The sequence below is a fragment of the Populus trichocarpa genome, chromosome 1 (genome assembly GCF_000002775.5).
Source record: "Populus trichocarpa isolate Nisqually-1 chromosome 1, P.trichocarpa_v4.1, whole genome shotgun sequence".
NCBI classification, from domain to species: Eukaryota; Viridiplantae; Streptophyta; class Magnoliopsida; order Malpighiales; family Salicaceae; genus Populus; species Populus trichocarpa.
In genome coordinates, this window is record NC_037285.2 from 33,947,010 (window position 1) to 33,963,740 (window position 16,731).

The following is a 16,731-nucleotide window of genomic DNA, read 5'->3' on the forward strand; positions in this document are numbered from 1 at the left end:
TATCGTTGTCTCGTAACATTAAAAGGAATCGAAAAATAATTTAGGATCCGACCTAGAATACACTAAAATTGATATCCGTGCACCTATTTTCTACACCGAATATATACATTTTTTTGGGATAATATTAAAACTGTTGGTAGCATTTAGTTTTTAAAATAAGAAACCTCTGCAATATTGAAAAACTTCAACATTAATAAAATCGTATTACTGAATTTAATGGTTGCATTACTCATTTAGTTTATGAATAGAAGAGGCCTCGGATCAAGAAGACATAAATTTGGAACAATGAAAATGCAAAGCTGCCATTTGGGACATTAAAATAAGAACATGAAATATATATATAAAAAAAACAGATAGAACATGAAAAATAAAATTTGTATTCAAATGTATTATTTTTAGAAATTAAAAAAAAGATTTTTTTATTTTTTCATAATAAAATTTGGGGCTGATCTAAGTACTAAGTAGTAGTGCTTGATTAAGTTTTATTGATGTGTTTTTGATATATAAAATTACTAATAGAACTGTAATATACTAATTTTTTAATAAATATATTTAATTAATATTAATTGATTATAACTTTTTTTAATTTACATGACATTTGTACATATTTTTTATAAGTGTAATTTTTAATTTTTTTTTTAAAATAGAATAATAATATACATGATCCAATCATTTTTTTAAAAAAATAAAATAAAATTTTAATCCAACCAATAATATAATCTTAACCTCAACTGTAGATCAATAGTTTTATGTTTTTGTGTTTGGGAATGTGACGATTATTTTTTAAAATATTTTTTATTTAAAAATATATTAAAAGAATATTTTTTTATTTTATAAAAATTATTTTTAATATTAATGTATCAAAATAATTTAAAAATACAAAAAAATAATAATTTAAAATAAAAAAACAAATTAAAATTATTTAAAATTATTTTTAAAATACAAAAACCAACACGGCCTAAACTCTTAGGGCCTCACAGAGAGTCAATAGAAAGCAAAGTGGCGCCATTGGTAACCATAAAAACGGCTGTGGACACCAAATTACAGACGCATCAAACAACTCAAATATCTTTTAATAAATTACAACTCCAACCCAACAAGAAAGAAAGCAAGCCCTTGGAATTTTGTGTTGTTTCTCTCTTTCTCTTGCAATGGCTTCCGTGTCTCTGTCTTCTCTATCTTTGGCTCATAGAAGGAGACCAGATGCTGCTGCTGCTGCTGCTCTTACTTTCAGTTCAAGTGATTTGAGGTTTTGTTCAGCTTCTTTTGGATTTGGTTTGGCAAAGAAGAATCAAAGAGTCTTTGGTTTGGCAAAGAAGAATCAAAGAGTCAGGGTCTCTGTTTGTAGAGCTTCTTCTCTTTTTATTCGTAATCTTGATGCTGATGATTTTAGACACCCTCTTGATAAACAGGTTTCTTTTTACTGGATTATTTATATTGGAAATCCCCTTCTCTTTTTTCTATTTGCAATCGTCTAATTCATGGTTTTTTTTACCTTCAGAATACACTGATTTTGAGGGCAATTCCAGGATTAAATGAACTGGGGAAGGCTCTATTAGGTACTATTAGAATTTCTTTTTGTATGATTAGTGTATTTATTGACTTGTGCTTTTGTTTTTCCCCCTTTAATTTACTATCTACTGTTCATTTGACTTTGATTTTGCATTTAACACTCGCATTTCTGTAAATTTGGGGCTTGTATTTGGTTTTTGTATAGTGGAAAGTTGTGATAAATACAAGCTCTATTTCTCTGAAATGTTCATTTAATGGCTCAGCAGAAATAATGGGGATTGTGTTATATGCTATGCACAAGTTATTTGTCATCGATTCCATGATGTAAACCTAGCCTCTCTTTTTTTCTCTTCTTTAGATATAACCATGGTTTCTCGTGCGTGGAAAGATTTGGCTAATGTTTTCTTTGAGTTATATTCTAAGTTGTTTCTTGGAATGCATAATTGCAGGGTCTGTGACAGAGCAAATCATGCTTCTAGAAAATATTGGGACTTCAGTTCTTGTTTCTAAAAATCAGGTAATTGTATGACTCTAGCAAACATTAGAGTTTATGTAGGCTATCTTGTGTGGCTGTAGTTTCTCATGGTACTCCATTAAAAGTGTCATTTGCTGCAGGTTGATTATTTTCAAAATAGTTGTTGAAAGTCCTTTTTTCTATTTACCACATATGATCTTATAATACTTTGCAAACACTGATTAGTAACCAAATAAGTAAAGAATATAGAAAACTTAAATGTACAAGGTATTTGGTTACAAAGTGAAAACCTTTTAAAGAACTCTTCAAAAGATAAAAAAAAAAAAAAACCTTCCGAGTCAGTCAAACCCAGTATAGACAATTTTTTCACTAGTTTAAATGATTATAAGATGAGTATCTCTAAACACAACCCTTTGTGTCTATACTACCTTACTTGATGAGACAGTGATCCATGTTATGTCTCCTACCGCAATAGCTTGCTAGTACATCTGATGATCTTCATATTGTTGTCATCCTAATTGGAACCTCCAGTTGCTAACAGTTCATACAGGAACTCTTCCTAAAAGTCTGCAAGCTTTCCAACTCTTTAAGGACTAATTCTTCTCGAGAATTTCCTACACATTCCTCGTGTGTCAAAAGAACGTGTTGTGAAACTCTATATAAACTCCTTAGCTGGTTGGCAAACTTGCTTCAGTGTAATTGATACTTTTACGTTTTGAAACTCTCCTCCAAAGCAGACAACGCTCTCTTTTCTTTAGACTTAACCTTCCTTATATACATGTCTTATGTGATAAGGATAAAGATAGTCTTCAAGTTTCCTAGTCTGTTAAAATTGGTAACAAACTGCTAACGTGTTTTACAGAAACACCAATAAAGTTATCTTCGGATAACTTTTTCTACTTTATCTGAACTTATCTCTTAAATAATCTAAACTAATCAAATAATTAGTGAGAAGATAATGCTAACTAATTTTGATAAACTTTTATCTTAGCCAAATTATCTTTTTACCAATCGTAAAAAGATCTTCAATAATCTAAGTCAACAAAATAACATTTACAGTTGTAAAGATTCATCTAAAGGGACATATCTATAATTGTTAGAAATATTCACATTGACATACGTATAAAGCAGTCTGCTGGTATCTGATACATTTGGCATCTTGTGAACTTACTCTTTTGTCCAAGTTTTGTTCATTTGGAGCTCTTATAACATCTTTTCCCTTGTGTGTGTGTGTTTTTTGTATCGTAATTCACATCATTTGGGCGTTGACTGCTGTTTTCTTATTTACAGAAAAGAGAATCATAGGTGAATAATACATCAATGCATCTAAGATATGCATTGTAATTCACTTCATAACAATTTTAACATGTTGTCATTGCTGAATTGGCATAAAATATCACTATTTGAAATAGACTCTCTATACGCAGCATTTTCCTGTTATCTGCATATTGTAAAAGGATGTAGGATATATGTAGCAATTTATAGCCTTGCATATGCTAATTTCTTTTGTATCAGCTTTCTGAACTTCATCAATTGATGACTGAGGCTGCGCAAATATTGAACATGGAGGCCCCTGATCTATATGTTCGGCAAAGTCCTGTACCAAATGCATATACTTTAGCCATAAGTGGGCAAAAGCCATTTGTTGTTGTGCATACCAGCCTCGTGGAGCTTCTAACAAGAAAGGAGTTGCAGGTCTGGATTTGTACATTTACCTTTAAAAGCATGTTGTGATTATCAGTTGACTTATTTTGAGTCCTTCCCTGTGAACGAATGGTTTGCTTGATTGGCTCTGCAAGGTTCACCAGCATCCATGAATGGCATAGTTTGTGGCTTTAGTTTTAGCTTCTTTTTTTTTTTTTTTTTGCCTGTCATTATCTTATAACCTTTTTCTTTTCATTTACATCTGTATGCACAGATATATCTAGATATAAATTTTTTCTTGTATAATAGAACTATCCTTCAAATGATGAGATGCTATTAACTTTAGACTATTTAACTTAAAGTAGGCTGTCTTGGCTCACGAGTTGGGTCATCTGAAATGCGATCACGGAGTATGGCTCACGTTCGCAAATTTTCTTACACTTGGAGCCTATACTGTCCCTGGTAGGTGTTTTCTTTCTGTAATGTTTGTTGAGGTAACATCTATAATTTCAATATATATCCTCTTTGATTAGAATCATTTCATGGATACTGAGAAAAATATTTGCGGCCTCTGAACTCACAACTTAACCAGTCTTTTTTAACAACAGATCTTGCAGAAATTCAGGTTAACTGATTATGAATTACAAGACTCCGAGTTGTACAAAAAATTAGTATACTATCTATCGACCTTTTAAAAAATGGCCTATATTTGATGAGTTATTTGAGCAAGTTGAGATAATTTCAATGGAGTATGGGGTTGGTCTTTATGATGGCTTCATCTAATTTTTGTTATATGAAAGTGCAACAACTACAGGGTTTTGACTGAAACATTTCTTCCATTTATTTTTGGAGTTTTATTTACTGAAAGTTAAAAGATCCATATATCGAAAATTAATATTTAAAATCCTTGTATATTGGTAATGATGGCTTATACCTGTATACCAGTTTCCTTGTTAATTTTACTGTCTGAAAGCAACAACTTTGTTTGGAACCTTCGGTTTATTGGGGTAAATCTTGTCCGTGACTGCACATATTAACAATCAAGTTGTTTCATTCACGATAGTTCTCAGATTGTCTACTTCCTTAACAATATGCTTCATAGAGTTCTGAAACGCCTATTTTGTTCACAGGAATTGGTTGGTTGATAGCTCAGAATTTAGAAGAACAATTATTCCGTTGGCTCCGAGCAGCAGAGCTTACTTGTGACCGTGCAGCCCTTCTTGTTGCCCAAGACCCTAAGGTATATAAAACTGGAACCTTTTAATTGTATAAATTGATTACTGTGGTGTATTTTTATAGATTTGATTATCTTATCCTTTTCTTATTATCCTACAAGAGGTGGTCATCTCTGTTTTGATGAAATTAGCTGGGGGAAGCCCATCAATTGCTGATCAGCTAAACGTTGATGCATTCTTGGAACAAGCGCGCTCTTATGATAGAGCTTCTTCAAGTTCAGTGGGATTGTACATAAGGTGAGCAGTATCATATATGAACTGAGTACCAAAATTACGCCTACCAGTTTCCTGGCAGTTGTCTGATTTGCTAGTGCCACAGAAATGCTCAAACAAAACAACTCTCACATCCTCTGCCTGTTCTGCGAGCTCGTGAAATTGATGAATGGTCGAGAAGTCTAGACTACCAGCAGCTTCTGAAACGTGCAATACAGATAACCACTCCACAGAATGTTTAGAAGATGGTCAAAATGTGAACAACTTGATGAGGTAGGATTATATGACCGCTGTGCAATGTATTTTTGCTTTAGTCACCTGAACCTCCTACTTGTAGGAACTTGGATTTCACATGGGATTCAAATTGAATCCTTTTTAGTTGGTCATGAACTTAAAATTACTTATTGCGATGCTGTATGATGGGAGAAGTTAATGGAGTAACTAGACAATTAAGTCATTTCTGATAAATGGCACTTCAGGGTGGGATGTTAATGTTGTTGCTGTAATTAGGTCGTTTCTGTTTTATCTTGCCTGCACAGTACACTCCATGCACAGTATTCATGCTGCCTTCAGGTTGACTTGCTTTGTTTTGGGTGCTTGTTCAGGTTTCCTCTCTCTCATAGCTAACTCGTAATCTTTGGAAAAAAACGACGGCTAAGCACAAGGGTGCAGGAGATGGAGGATCTGATGAGCATTTGCAATCTTCCTAAGAACCTTGATTTTTCGTGGCACTATAAATCGACAGTAACTAGAATCATATATACATATATGTGTGTATATATATATATATAGCCTTCGTTGTCTGTCAATCTTGTCCATGTATATAAAAGGGCTTTGAGATTTATCCTAGTTTGTTTTCTCATAGAACACACTAAGTAATACGGTCTTGTATTACAGATATTATCAACATGTGAAGTACTCAGATAGCATACACAACGCTTGTATCAATAAATATAATGCATTGCTTTGCTCATGTTTCATGGTATGAGAGCCTGTGCATAGCTTGGCTTCTGTTGCATTGTACAAGAACTCACTGTAAATGGTATGGAAATCAGCACTTAATCCATGTTAGGCTCCTGTTCTTTTGAGAAAACTAATCAACCTATCCTTTCTAGTTTAGGAGTGAGAAAAGGCATCAAACACATAGCTTTGATTTGAATTTTTGAAGGGTTCAAAAGAAATGATCCCAGTCACAAAAGCCTGTCAACTTCCAAATTAGAAAATTGCTTGATCATCATTAAGTATTCCTGGAATGGCTGAAAGGAACACATGAAAATCAAAACATCCACTTCATTTCTAATTTCATCCCATCAGTAGATCATAAAATCACATTGTCAACCACAAGACCACATAAATGTTCACCACATATCCTTCATCGAATTTGTGGTAGCCGGAATATATATCAGATAGCAGCTGCATGATAGGGTTCTATGAAAAGGCTTTTTCGAAGAATCAAATGGAGGCTGCTGGCCGGAGTTTGCAAGTTTTCTACAATTAGGATTTAAAGCTTCAAATATCTCTATTACTGTGAGCAGGACCTTTGTTGCTGGCTACCTGGAACGTTAAAAGAAAAGAGCGCATGCATTGGAATTCAGCAGGAAGCAATAAATCAACTCGTTTCTCAAGTTCCTTGTGTCTTCATACATGGAATGTTTTCCAGCAAGAAAATATTAAGCACGGTAGGCTGGGCGGACAATCAATTCCAAAATACGAAAAGTTTTGATTTAATAATTTATGATATAAAAGGTTTTTCTACTATGAAAATTCTCTTCAAAAACTTTCAATAGTCCAGTTAAGATTTCACACCTCAAATCAAACTATTAAATTTTTTTTAATTTATATCTATCTTAATTACTATCAAATTAAATCAAAATAAGTTTTTAAAATGAAACTACAACAGAATAGGAGATGCAATATATTGCTTGAATGAAAAAGAAAAAAAATTGAAATTTTCTGAAAAAATTATAGTTCAAAAATTTGATGAAAGAAATACTCACTAACTATTTATATAGAGATAAAAACTAACCTGCCCAAAAGAATATGTAACTAAGTAGAAAACATAATTAAAATTTAAAATTAACTAGTTTTGTAGAACAATCTAGCAAAATTCAAGTCTAATTCAATGATAAAATATAAAGCTACGTTTTTGTCAGACTATATATTTGACGCATCTATATTTTTTTGGAAGCTTTATTTTGTCTATTTAGTCTATAAAAATATTTGTAATATGTTCCACATCAACAAGCCCTTTTCTAGTTTTATCTAATGTGATGGGTTAGTGAATTTTTAAAATTTTATTTTTTAAAAGGGTCAAATGCAGGATGATAACTCAATATATTTAGACTTGGCAGAATGCCAAGCTCGGATGACATGAGTTTGACTTGCTTCAAGGCCCAACAATCTTGAGTTTAGCTACACGTTAAGCCCAAGTATATATGAGTTTGATGAACTGCTATACCCAACATCTTTGGGTTCAGCCACACGTTGAGTCCAAACAGACATTGATCTGACAAGCTACCAGACTTATCACCATTGAACTTGACATCATTCTAGGTCAAGTAAGTATAGGCCTGACAATCATTATAGATCTTATATTAAGCCACAAGACTTTGTTTGTTTATTCTTATAGCTTTTAATATAAAATATTAAAAGTTAAGAATAATTATTTATCTATATCCCTAGGTGTATAAAAGTCCTCTAAGAGCGTATTATATTTCTATCAATATTAATATTGTATAAGGGATATTTATCTATTATTAATATTGTGTAAGAGATATTTATCTCTCGTTAATGCTATCATAATAAAATGATACTTTAACCCCTCCATTCAAGCAACATGATAAGGTTCAGGAGCTATATATACTCACTGAACCACTTAAGTAAAGGGTTTATAATTTCTATTCTCTAAGTATATGTACTTTAATTCTCAGAGCATTTATTATACAAAAACAAAAACAAACACTCTTATTCTTACAATTTAAAGCTCATTCTCTTATTTAATACAATCTCTTATTAAAAGTCACTGACTTTATCATCGGAGAGTCCTTAAACTCTATCAAAAGGAATTGTTTTGTAGGTGTTAGGCCTTCCCCTACCACCCATTTACTTTGTGTGCTCTAGAGAAGGGAATTCAGGCATAAATGTGTGATTATTTGATGTCCAAACATTAAAAAAAAATCATTCCTAAATATATTGGACTTTGAAACATCATCATAAGGCTATTAGAGTTTAGTGTGCATGTAAAATAAATTTATGAATAATTTTAATAGAATTAGATGATTATGAATTAGAATTAAGAAAAAAGATTAATAATATAAGTATTATTGATAATTTTAGAAGAGTAGAAAGATGGAGAGAGCTAGTTGATGGATAGAAGATGATTTTAATGTTAAATAAATAAGGATATTGAAATGAATATAACAAAATGTAAAGGACAATAATCTTAGAAAAAAGAAAAATATTAAGTAGAACAATATCAAGCAGGAAAGGCTTCACAAACTTTGTTATATATTCTATAAATTTCTTATCAGAGAGGACTAAGGAATATCAACTAGGCAAAGGTAATTTGTTTGCGTGATGATGGAATCCATGTGTTATTGATGCAAACCTTCTTGTCTTTATATAGTTTTGCCAAACACAAGCCTTGGTGAAGTGGGCCAACAATTTTTCGTTCTCTTTCAAATTGGTGGCCCCGCCGTGCTCCACTTGTCTCTCTCGTAATCTAGTGGCGGAATCCACAGTTTCTGGTGAGACCCACCATTTTCCAACAAGAACCTCACAAACCACCAATGCTAAAAGACATAAAGGAAAAAACAAAAAAAAAAATCACTTCCTGTTTTTTAAATTATCTTTTATTTAAAAATATATTAAAATAATATTTTTCTATTTTAAAAAATTATTTTTAATATTAATATATCAAAATAATTTAAAAATACTAAAACAATATTAATTAAAATAAAAAATTATTTAAATATTTTTAAAAATATTTTTAAAATACAAAAATAAACAATTATTAATCACCAACAAAACTGAAATTTTTTTATTTATTTACTTACTCGTTAAAACTAGATTTCAAGTACTGAGATTAATGTTTTCTGTTCTAAGCGTGTCATTGAAATTTTATTGTTTGGTAAACATTTTTCTAGCTCATTGAAAGCATAGTTTTCAGATTCAATTTGAATTAAAAAAAAAAGTTATTACGTTATTAAATTAATATGCGGGTCACTATGCCAACCAAGTTATGTCCATGATTTAAAAAGTTTTGATTTTAATATAATTTTAACTTTAATTTCAACATAATTTTTAATTAATTCAAAAATTAAATAACAATTTAAAGAATTATAAGTTTGAATTAACAAAAATAATTTAAATATTCGAAGTACAAATTAAACACAAAACCACAATTCATGACTAAAAAATAATATAATTTCCTCACATTTGAAGTATAGAATTTGCTTGAATGTGTATATTAAGTTCTTAGTATTTAAATGAATTTTTTGTATATAGTTAACCTTATTGAGTTTGAATAAAATTTAGTACAATCATTAAAAAATTATCTAGTTAAAGCCTTTGCGGATTCAACTAATAACCAACTCGATTAGATTTTAGATCTTAAAATTTTCAGATCAATCTATATTAATTTATTAATTAAGTTTTATAACTAATTAAAAGATTTATTGAATTGGTAATCATATCTCATTATATATAATAATCAAAATAAATTGAAATTGATAAGATTTAAATTTGCTTCACCGAAAAAAATTATTGCTAAACGATGTTAAATATTATATATTAAAAAATAAAAGTTTAAAGTTTAAAGTTTAAAATTTAAATAAAAAATAATTATATTAATTATATGTTTTAAATAAATATTATTTTATATAGCAATATTTTTTCTGTTCATAATAAATTTTAAAACAAGAATAGAAAATATTTAAATGAAAGTTAATAATATTAATTATAAAATTGAATATTTAATATAAATATATGATAATATTTTTATTTTAAAAAAATATTAACAATAAATTTTATTAAAAAAATGGAAATTGATGTGGAATATTAAAGTAGAAGAGATCGATTTGGAATATAAATGGTAGAAGCAGGTGGGATTGAGTAGTAACCTTTTAGCCACCAAGGTTTAATAACTCAATGAAAAGTGTCAAGACCCTCCCTTCATAGCATCACCATCACCATCAGTGAGAAGGTATTATCACCGTCAGATAACTTAACTCACTTTAGTTCTATTATTCTATTCTATGGTGTCTTTTTATTTACCATTACCATATAAATATATATTGGTGGAACAGGACTACAGGAGGGTGTGTGTCTGTCTCTGTAAGATTGTGATTGTGAATCGAAGAGAAGAATGCCAGGAGTGAAAGGACCTTCAGATTACTTGCAAGAACCACCTCGTCACCCTTCCCTCCAAATCAATTCCAAGGCCTGCTATTTCTCTCTTTTTCACTGCCAAACAATCATGCATAGCTTATTGTTTTTCTTTGCTTATTTCTATCTCTTGTTCTTTTTAATTCAATAATTTTGGATTCTATTTGTCTGCTTTGTGCTTCTACTCCATTTCCTGATGTGGGTTTTGTTAATTTTCACATTTGAGACATTCTATGGAGCATTTGAGCTTAAACTTGTAACTTAGAGGAAAATTTTGTGTTTATGTGTGATGATATGGGTGGTACAATAATATAGAGCTTTTGAAATCTTAAGTGATTGAAAGTTTGCTTCTTTCAATTGGGTTTACCTTCAAGATTTCTGGGGATTAGCTATTTTGCTTCAGGACGGCTTATTAGAAGAAATTTTCTTTTTATTTCTTTTGATCTTAATTGTAAAATTAAACGAAATTTGAATGCTTTCTCGGGAATTTTCCTTACAATCTCATTGCATTACGTTTGTAATATGTTGTGGGCATGCTGTTACTGTATCGCCGAGTTTCTATTGCATCCAGTGATGGTATTTTTGTATTTTACACTGTTGCAGTATCCTTTCAATGCCGAACCACCTCGTTCGGCCTTGATTTCCTCTTATGTGACGCCTGTGGATTTGTTCTACAAGAGAAATCATGGTCCCATTCCAGTTGTTGATGACATAGAAAGGTTGTACTCGCTCATTTTAGTCTTACTTCCGTGTTTACACTTTGATATAGTTCACTGTCGGAATAATTTATCTGATTCTTCCGCGTACGTGGCTGAGCAGATACTCTGTTTTGATTCGTGGTTTGATCGACAACCCTAGAGACCTGTTCATGAGAGATATCAAGTGAGTTCTGGGTACACTCGTTTACGAACTATTTATGCTATACATGCTTTAGATGTTCTTGGACTAGGAGTTAATGTCATTATTACATAACAGGATGCTTCCAAAATATAATGTCACTGCCACCTTACAGGTATGTTTGGTAATGCGTTTTCAGTTAGCTTGTTTGTTGTTCCAATCCGATGTGATTTGTTGCCTAAATCTGTTTGTTGTCATAGAAGTCATCATTGGCTCTGTTGTTTGTGTGAGCTGAACAGTGTGCTGGAAACAGAAGGACTGCCATGAGCAAAGTCAAAACAGTGAAAGGGGTTGGCTGGGATGTTTCTGCTATTGGAAATGGTTTGTTCTCATTTTTAACCCTATTAGCTTTGGAATGCCATTGGATATATAGTGCATGTTGGGGGGTTGGGGTAAGTTTGCTAGATTGTTAGATGGTGCTTTGAACATGCAATTATAGAATCTGAAAGATTTAGCATCTTTCAAGTAGATATGCTGGCACATTATGCGATGAATAGAAGTTTATTAAGAATTGTTCGAGATCCTTTAGTGATGGTTCAATCTGTGTATTATCAATGTGCAGATAGATGAGTTGTATTAAATGAAACAAGATATTCTTGCTCATCAGAGGGATCTCGGGGAGGGCCATCATTTTGTGCAAATTAGTTTATACTGCTATTGTTTCTCTAAATTCTTTGGATTTCCTTTCAGGTGTCTGGGGTGGTGCCAAATTGGCTGATGTTCTTGAACTTGTTGGGATATCTAAGTTGACAAGTACCACTAAATCAGGTGGAAAACATGTTGAATTTGTAAGCATTGATAAGTGTAAGGTAACCTGCCATTCTGAATAGCAGTTGTGCAACTTTCCAATTGTTTAGTGCACATTTGTGACTCTGTGGAACCCCTTGATATAATCCTGATTATAACAATATTAAAAAAGTGCAGGAGGAGAATGGAGGCCCATACAAGGCATCAATTCCGCTCAGTCAGGCTACAAACCCTGAAGCTGATGTTTTGGTTGCTTATGAGATGAATGGAGAGGTTAGTGGACTTGATAAAAGGCTTTGACCTGTTTAACTTACTTTATTGTCATCAAAAAGTGTTTTTCCACCACACCTTGTCAAAATCAGACTCTTGATGATGGTGATAATGTTGTTTCTTATGCTACATGAAGTGATTGCTTTCCAGTTTGCTTTCTGACATCGTTTTATTGATGAAACTAATATATCATTTCAGTTATGCATGTCAATTCTAAGGTAATCCCAGGATCCTACATCTGCAGTTAGTGCCTTAGTGGTTGTTTAGTATAAACTCGTCAGCTAACCAATCTATAGTAATCAGCTTATTACTTGCTATGTGAATAATTACTGTCTAAAGCTCACAGGTCAGAAAATTGTGTCATTCCACTTGTTCTGTGTATCATTACAGATTTCGAGGGTGAATTTTCATCTTTAGGTCCAATTTGGTCACATTTTGTTTTTCCATTGAAAGGCTTGATAATTGTGCGCTTAATAAGGCACAAACAAGTGTCATTTGAACACCAATGTGCTACAACGGTGATGAAAAGGTCCATTTAGGCAAAAGATACTTGCTTTTAGGATAGCTTTCTTTTTTTAAACTGATCCATGTAATTTGATTGAGCAATGAGTTGCATGCTGGCTGTATGCATCATTACATGATTTCAATGAACTTGATCTTGTGTTAATGTATAGATATGCACTTAGTTGTGGACTCTTCACTATTCCTTCAGCAATTTTGCCTTTCTTTCTATCATTTACTTTTCTCCTGCCATCATAATTTCTCAATTATACTGTTTTTGATATTAATATACATTATTATTGTCATTCTAAAGCCTCTAAACAGGGATCATGGTTATCCATTGCGAGTGGTTGTACCAGGTGTTATAGGTGCCCGATCTGTCAAATGGTTGGATTGTATCAACATCATTGCAGAAGAATCCCAGGTCACAAAAGTGTTATGTATGTTTTAACAAACTTAGTTCCTCTTTTATTCCAGTTGTCATATGACTGAACATACATTGCCACCTTACAGGGATTCTTTATGCAAAAGGACTATAAAATGTTTCCTCCTTCAGTGAATTGGGACAACATCAATTGGTCTACAAGGAGGCCTCAAATGGATTTTCCTGTTCAGGTTTTTACTTGAAATCTGTTTTTCTGTTTTTCGGGCAGATATTTGATGATGTTTATGCCTGACTATTGTGTCCACAATATAGAAGCTTCTTTAATGGCTTAAGCAATTTGAATCATCATTTGAGTTGTCTTATTGATTGGACTGTGGTGTGGAAATGAATTGGGAAAGGTTTATGATTGTAATTTGCATCTAATTTTCCTTCTATAGGAAACATACAATTGAAACCCAACTTATCCTTTTAGCAGAATAATTGTTTGACTAAAACTTGCAAATTTTCTGATTGACAGAGTGCAATTTGTTCATTAGAGGATGTCACTGCAATAAAGCCTGGGAAGGTTAGTTTCTTGATGGTATTACATTTCATTGTGCTCAAGTGTGTACATATGAATATGTTTTTTCTTTACCTGTCAATCGTGCCAAAGCACATTGCCTATAACAGAATTTTCTCCTGTTTCTTAATCTCTTCGATGTGGCATTCATAGATTAGAATTCTTTCTGAGTTTTCCATCTAGCAGTGTTACTGAGAAATTGTGGCTCCACAGTTTTGAAATTATTATGCTTTTAAAATCGTTCCCTTTGAATTTTAGTATGTTACTTCAAGAATTTGTATTTAAATTAAAACTTTGAAGTTTTCTGGTCATAATATTTTTCACAGCTTCATTAATTCATTGCTTTTTTGTGTCAAGAAATAGTTCTGACTTTCTAGATTTCTTTTCACATGGGTTGCCTATTGAAGCAGGAGCTGCTCCTAGGCTCCTCGACAAGTTAATTCATATTCAGGTGATCTTGATCTTTGTCTACCATTATATCTTACAGGTTAAAGTCAGTGGATATGCAGCATCTGGAGGTGGCCGTGGAATTGATAGAGTAGATGTGTCTGTTGATGGTGGCAAAACCTGGGTGGAAGCCTCCAGGTACCAGAAGCCTGGCGTCCAATACATCTCAGATGATATGAACAGTGACAAATGGGCCTGGGTTCTTTTTGATGTGACAGTTGATGCTCCACAGAGCACAGAGATAGTTGTTAAAGCAGTATGTTTTCCTCTCTTATAGCAAAGTATACTGTGATTCAGTGTTTTTTTTAACTTAAACACTTAAATATGCCAAATGTTTGGACTCATTCTCATAAATCTGCATGCTTATCCATCAATTACATATTCTGTGAAATACACTGAACATTCATAGATGAGTTCTGTATATAAAAGTATTTCTAGTAGGCTCATGACGCTTTGTCATAATTGACCATGGCCTTGAGTCTGCAAAATCTTATCCGAATTCATTGAAGCTGAGAGCCTCGAACTCATGCTTGGCCATAAAAATATGTCCCCGCTTTCTGTCAACTTCCATTCATGTCACATCATAATTTAAAGAAGAAAAATGGTATTCTAAATGAACTACAGTCACATGTCCATTGTCTTAATTATTTTACAATCTTTTCATTCTTCTTATGTTCATCATGACAGGTGGATTCGGCAGCAAATGTCCAGCCTGAAAATGTGCAGGAGATTTGGAATTTGAGAGGGATACTCAACACTTCATGGCACCGGGTTCAGGTCCGAGTTGGTCACTCAAATATGTAAAAACCAAAATGAATTGGTTTTGTTTCCTGGATGGTACGTGAAAGAATAATGCCCCCAAGCTTAATGGCACTATTTACTGTTTAAAACTTTCCATCAAGCAAGTGCTGTACAACATGTATGGTATTTCCTAAGTTCCTTGCAGTTAAGCTCCGTTTGGCTTTGTAGGGGCAATGAAACTGATTTCTGAGACGGGTTTCATTAGATTTTAAAATGTCAAACTAAATAAGATTTTGCACCCCTCCCTCCTCCGCTCACTCAAGTTCATGTGTTTCTCTAGTGAGCTGGCTAGTTTTGCTGGTTTGGAATCGGATTGAGGCGTGTCCAAAATTTTTCGTACCTGTTGAAAGATGGAACAAATATCCATACCTTTGATGTCATTTAAAATAATAGCTTGATTACATTTGATCCTACTTGATTATCTATAATTGTTTTTACATAGTTGTAAAACTCAATCCAGTTGACTTGGGTGAGAACTTGGGATCAGGTTGATAGTTGGGTTTTGACCGGGTTAAGTTTGGATCAATCAAGGTAGCAGATTAATCCGAGTTTTTGATAAGTCAATTGAACTTTTTTTTTCTTTAATTTCTTTACAGTGTTTTTTTTTTATGTTATGACCCCCCTGGTGTCTGGTATGAGAAAGGTAAGAAAAAGTTGCTAGAATCTAGTATTAAAAAAAAAAAAAATCTCCGCTGGCATCGATTTCACCCTTCAAAATAGTTGAGATTGGTTTAAAATTATTCTGTGTGTGTGAGGTGGTTGAAAGATTGTATGTTTTATTAATTATCTGTATCCAAAATCCTTAACGAGACCTGTATTGATCAAACAACTCTTGTCGCCATTACAGCACGCCTCTATGTTTGTCTGCTTTTGCCTTGGCATTTCAAGGGAATACCATACTTATTTTTTAAAGTAGTTTTATTTAAGAGTATATTAAAATAATATATATTTTTATTTTTTTAAAATTATTTTTAATATTAACATATTAAAACAGTATAAAAAATATTAAAAATAAATTAATTTGAAACAAAGAAAAAAAATAAAATTTATTTTACTTATTTTAAAAAAATACTTTTAAAACATAAAAATAAACATACTCTTAGAAAAGTAATATCTTGATTTTAGTTTAGTTAGTGTCTTCAAATAAAATAAAACAGATTAAAAAAAATGTCATTTTGTTGTTTGTATTGTAAGATTATAAAGATTTATTTCAATTTTATATTTTTATTTGTCTCTATATTTTTTAATTAAATATATTTTTATCTTTATGTATTTCTTTTTCTATTCTAAGACATAGTCGAACGTAATGCAAACAATTCAAGCCATGCTTAAAAAACGAAGAAAATATTAAAAGGTTATGGATTTTAATTTAATATTTATCTTGTTATCTCCAACAACCGCAAGAGGGAAAAAGAAAAATCTTCTTCAAGAGGGGTTTGTCTGCCTCAAATGTTCTGTTCTATTTTATTTATTTATTTCTCTCTCTCTGTTTTTTTTTCATCTTTTTTTTAATAAATCAATTTATTAGAAGATGATGAGATTAAAAGACAAAGGCAAAGTAAAAAACATGCAGGGAATGAGTAGGGAATGAGTGGCTTTAAAAATTTTAGACAAAATATTTAGTGTAGTCCCTATACTTTATAAATTATAGATATTGGGT

At 31.9% G+C, this 16,731-nt stretch overlaps 2 protein-coding genes across 4 annotated transcripts; both read left to right on the forward strand.

Annotated features, from left to right (window-relative positions):
• The first annotated feature begins 1,009 nt into the window (after window positions 1–1,009).
• LOC7456230 (plastoglobule-localized metallopeptidase 48, chloroplastic) lies at window positions 1,010–6,052 on the forward strand. 2 transcript variants are annotated; one of them, XM_002300069.4, is made up of 9 exons: window positions 1,017–1,412; window positions 1,502–1,559; window positions 1,962–2,029; window positions 3,503–3,682; window positions 3,997–4,093; window positions 4,762–4,871; window positions 4,970–5,103; window positions 5,186–5,352; window positions 5,685–6,052. In XM_002300069.4, exons 1-8 carry the CDS (start codon window positions 1,152–1,154, stop codon window positions 5,319–5,321), a joined length of 1,044 nt encoding a protein of 347 aa, XP_002300105.4. In that variant the 5' UTR covers window positions 1,017–1,151; the 3' UTR covers window positions 5,322–5,352; window positions 5,685–6,052. The 2 variants fall into 2 exon arrangements, 1 of the variants encoding a protein (XP_002300105.4); XR_002981645.2 differs by lacking the exon at window positions 5,685–6,052 and having other exon boundaries at window positions 1,010–1,412; window positions 4,968–5,103; window positions 5,186–5,335.
• Window positions 6,053–10,151: 4,099 nt separating this feature from the next.
• On the forward strand, window positions 10,152–15,309 carry LOC7495781 (sulfite oxidase). Of its 2 annotated transcripts, XM_002300068.4 has the most exons (13): window positions 10,152–10,282; window positions 10,386–10,519; window positions 11,068–11,183; window positions 11,284–11,346; window positions 11,440–11,476; window positions 11,601–11,682; window positions 12,052–12,170; window positions 12,286–12,381; window positions 13,193–13,303; window positions 13,393–13,494; window positions 13,782–13,829; window positions 14,311–14,526; window positions 14,958–15,309. In XM_002300068.4, exons 2-13 carry the CDS (start codon window positions 10,445–10,447, stop codon window positions 15,072–15,074), a joined length of 1,182 nt encoding a protein of 393 aa, XP_002300104.1. In that variant the 5' UTR covers window positions 10,152–10,282; window positions 10,386–10,444; the 3' UTR covers window positions 15,075–15,309. The 2 variants fall into 2 exon arrangements, with proteins under 2 accessions (XP_002300104.1, XP_052304829.1); XM_052448869.1 differs by lacking the exons at window positions 10,152–10,282; window positions 10,386–10,519 and having other exon boundaries at window positions 10,972–11,183.
• The last annotated feature ends 1,422 nt before the right edge of the window (window positions 15,310–16,731 follow it).

What these genes read in the sequence shown, in the direction of transcription:
- LOC7456230 (XM_002300069.4), top strand. Translation starts at nt 1,152, where the DNA reads ATGGCTTCCGTGTCTCTGTCTTCTCTATCTTTGGCTCATAGAAGGAGA. An exon ending in TTCTTGTTTCTAAAAATCAG is followed by an intron (nt 2,030 to 3,502) that starts GTAATTGTATGA and finishes CTTTTGTATCAG; the next exon opens with CTTTCTGAACTTCATCAATT. An exon ending in TGGAGCCTATACTGTCCCTG is followed by an intron (nt 4,094 to 4,761) that starts GTAGGTGTTTTC and finishes TTTTGTTCACAG; the next exon opens with GAATTGGTTGGTTGATAGCT.
- LOC7495781 (XM_052448869.1), top strand. Translation starts at nt 10,987, where the DNA reads ATGTTGTGGGCATGCTGTTACTGTATCGCCGAGTTTCTATTGCATCCA. An exon ending in ATGTCACTGCCACCTTACAG is followed by an intron (nt 11,477 to 11,600) that starts GTATGTTTGGTA and finishes TGAGCTGAACAG; the next exon opens with TGTGCTGGAAACAGAAGGAC. An exon ending in CTGCAATAAAGCCTGGGAAG is followed by an intron (nt 13,830 to 14,310) that starts GTTAGTTTCTTG and finishes TATATCTTACAG; the next exon opens with GTTAAAGTCAGTGGATATGC.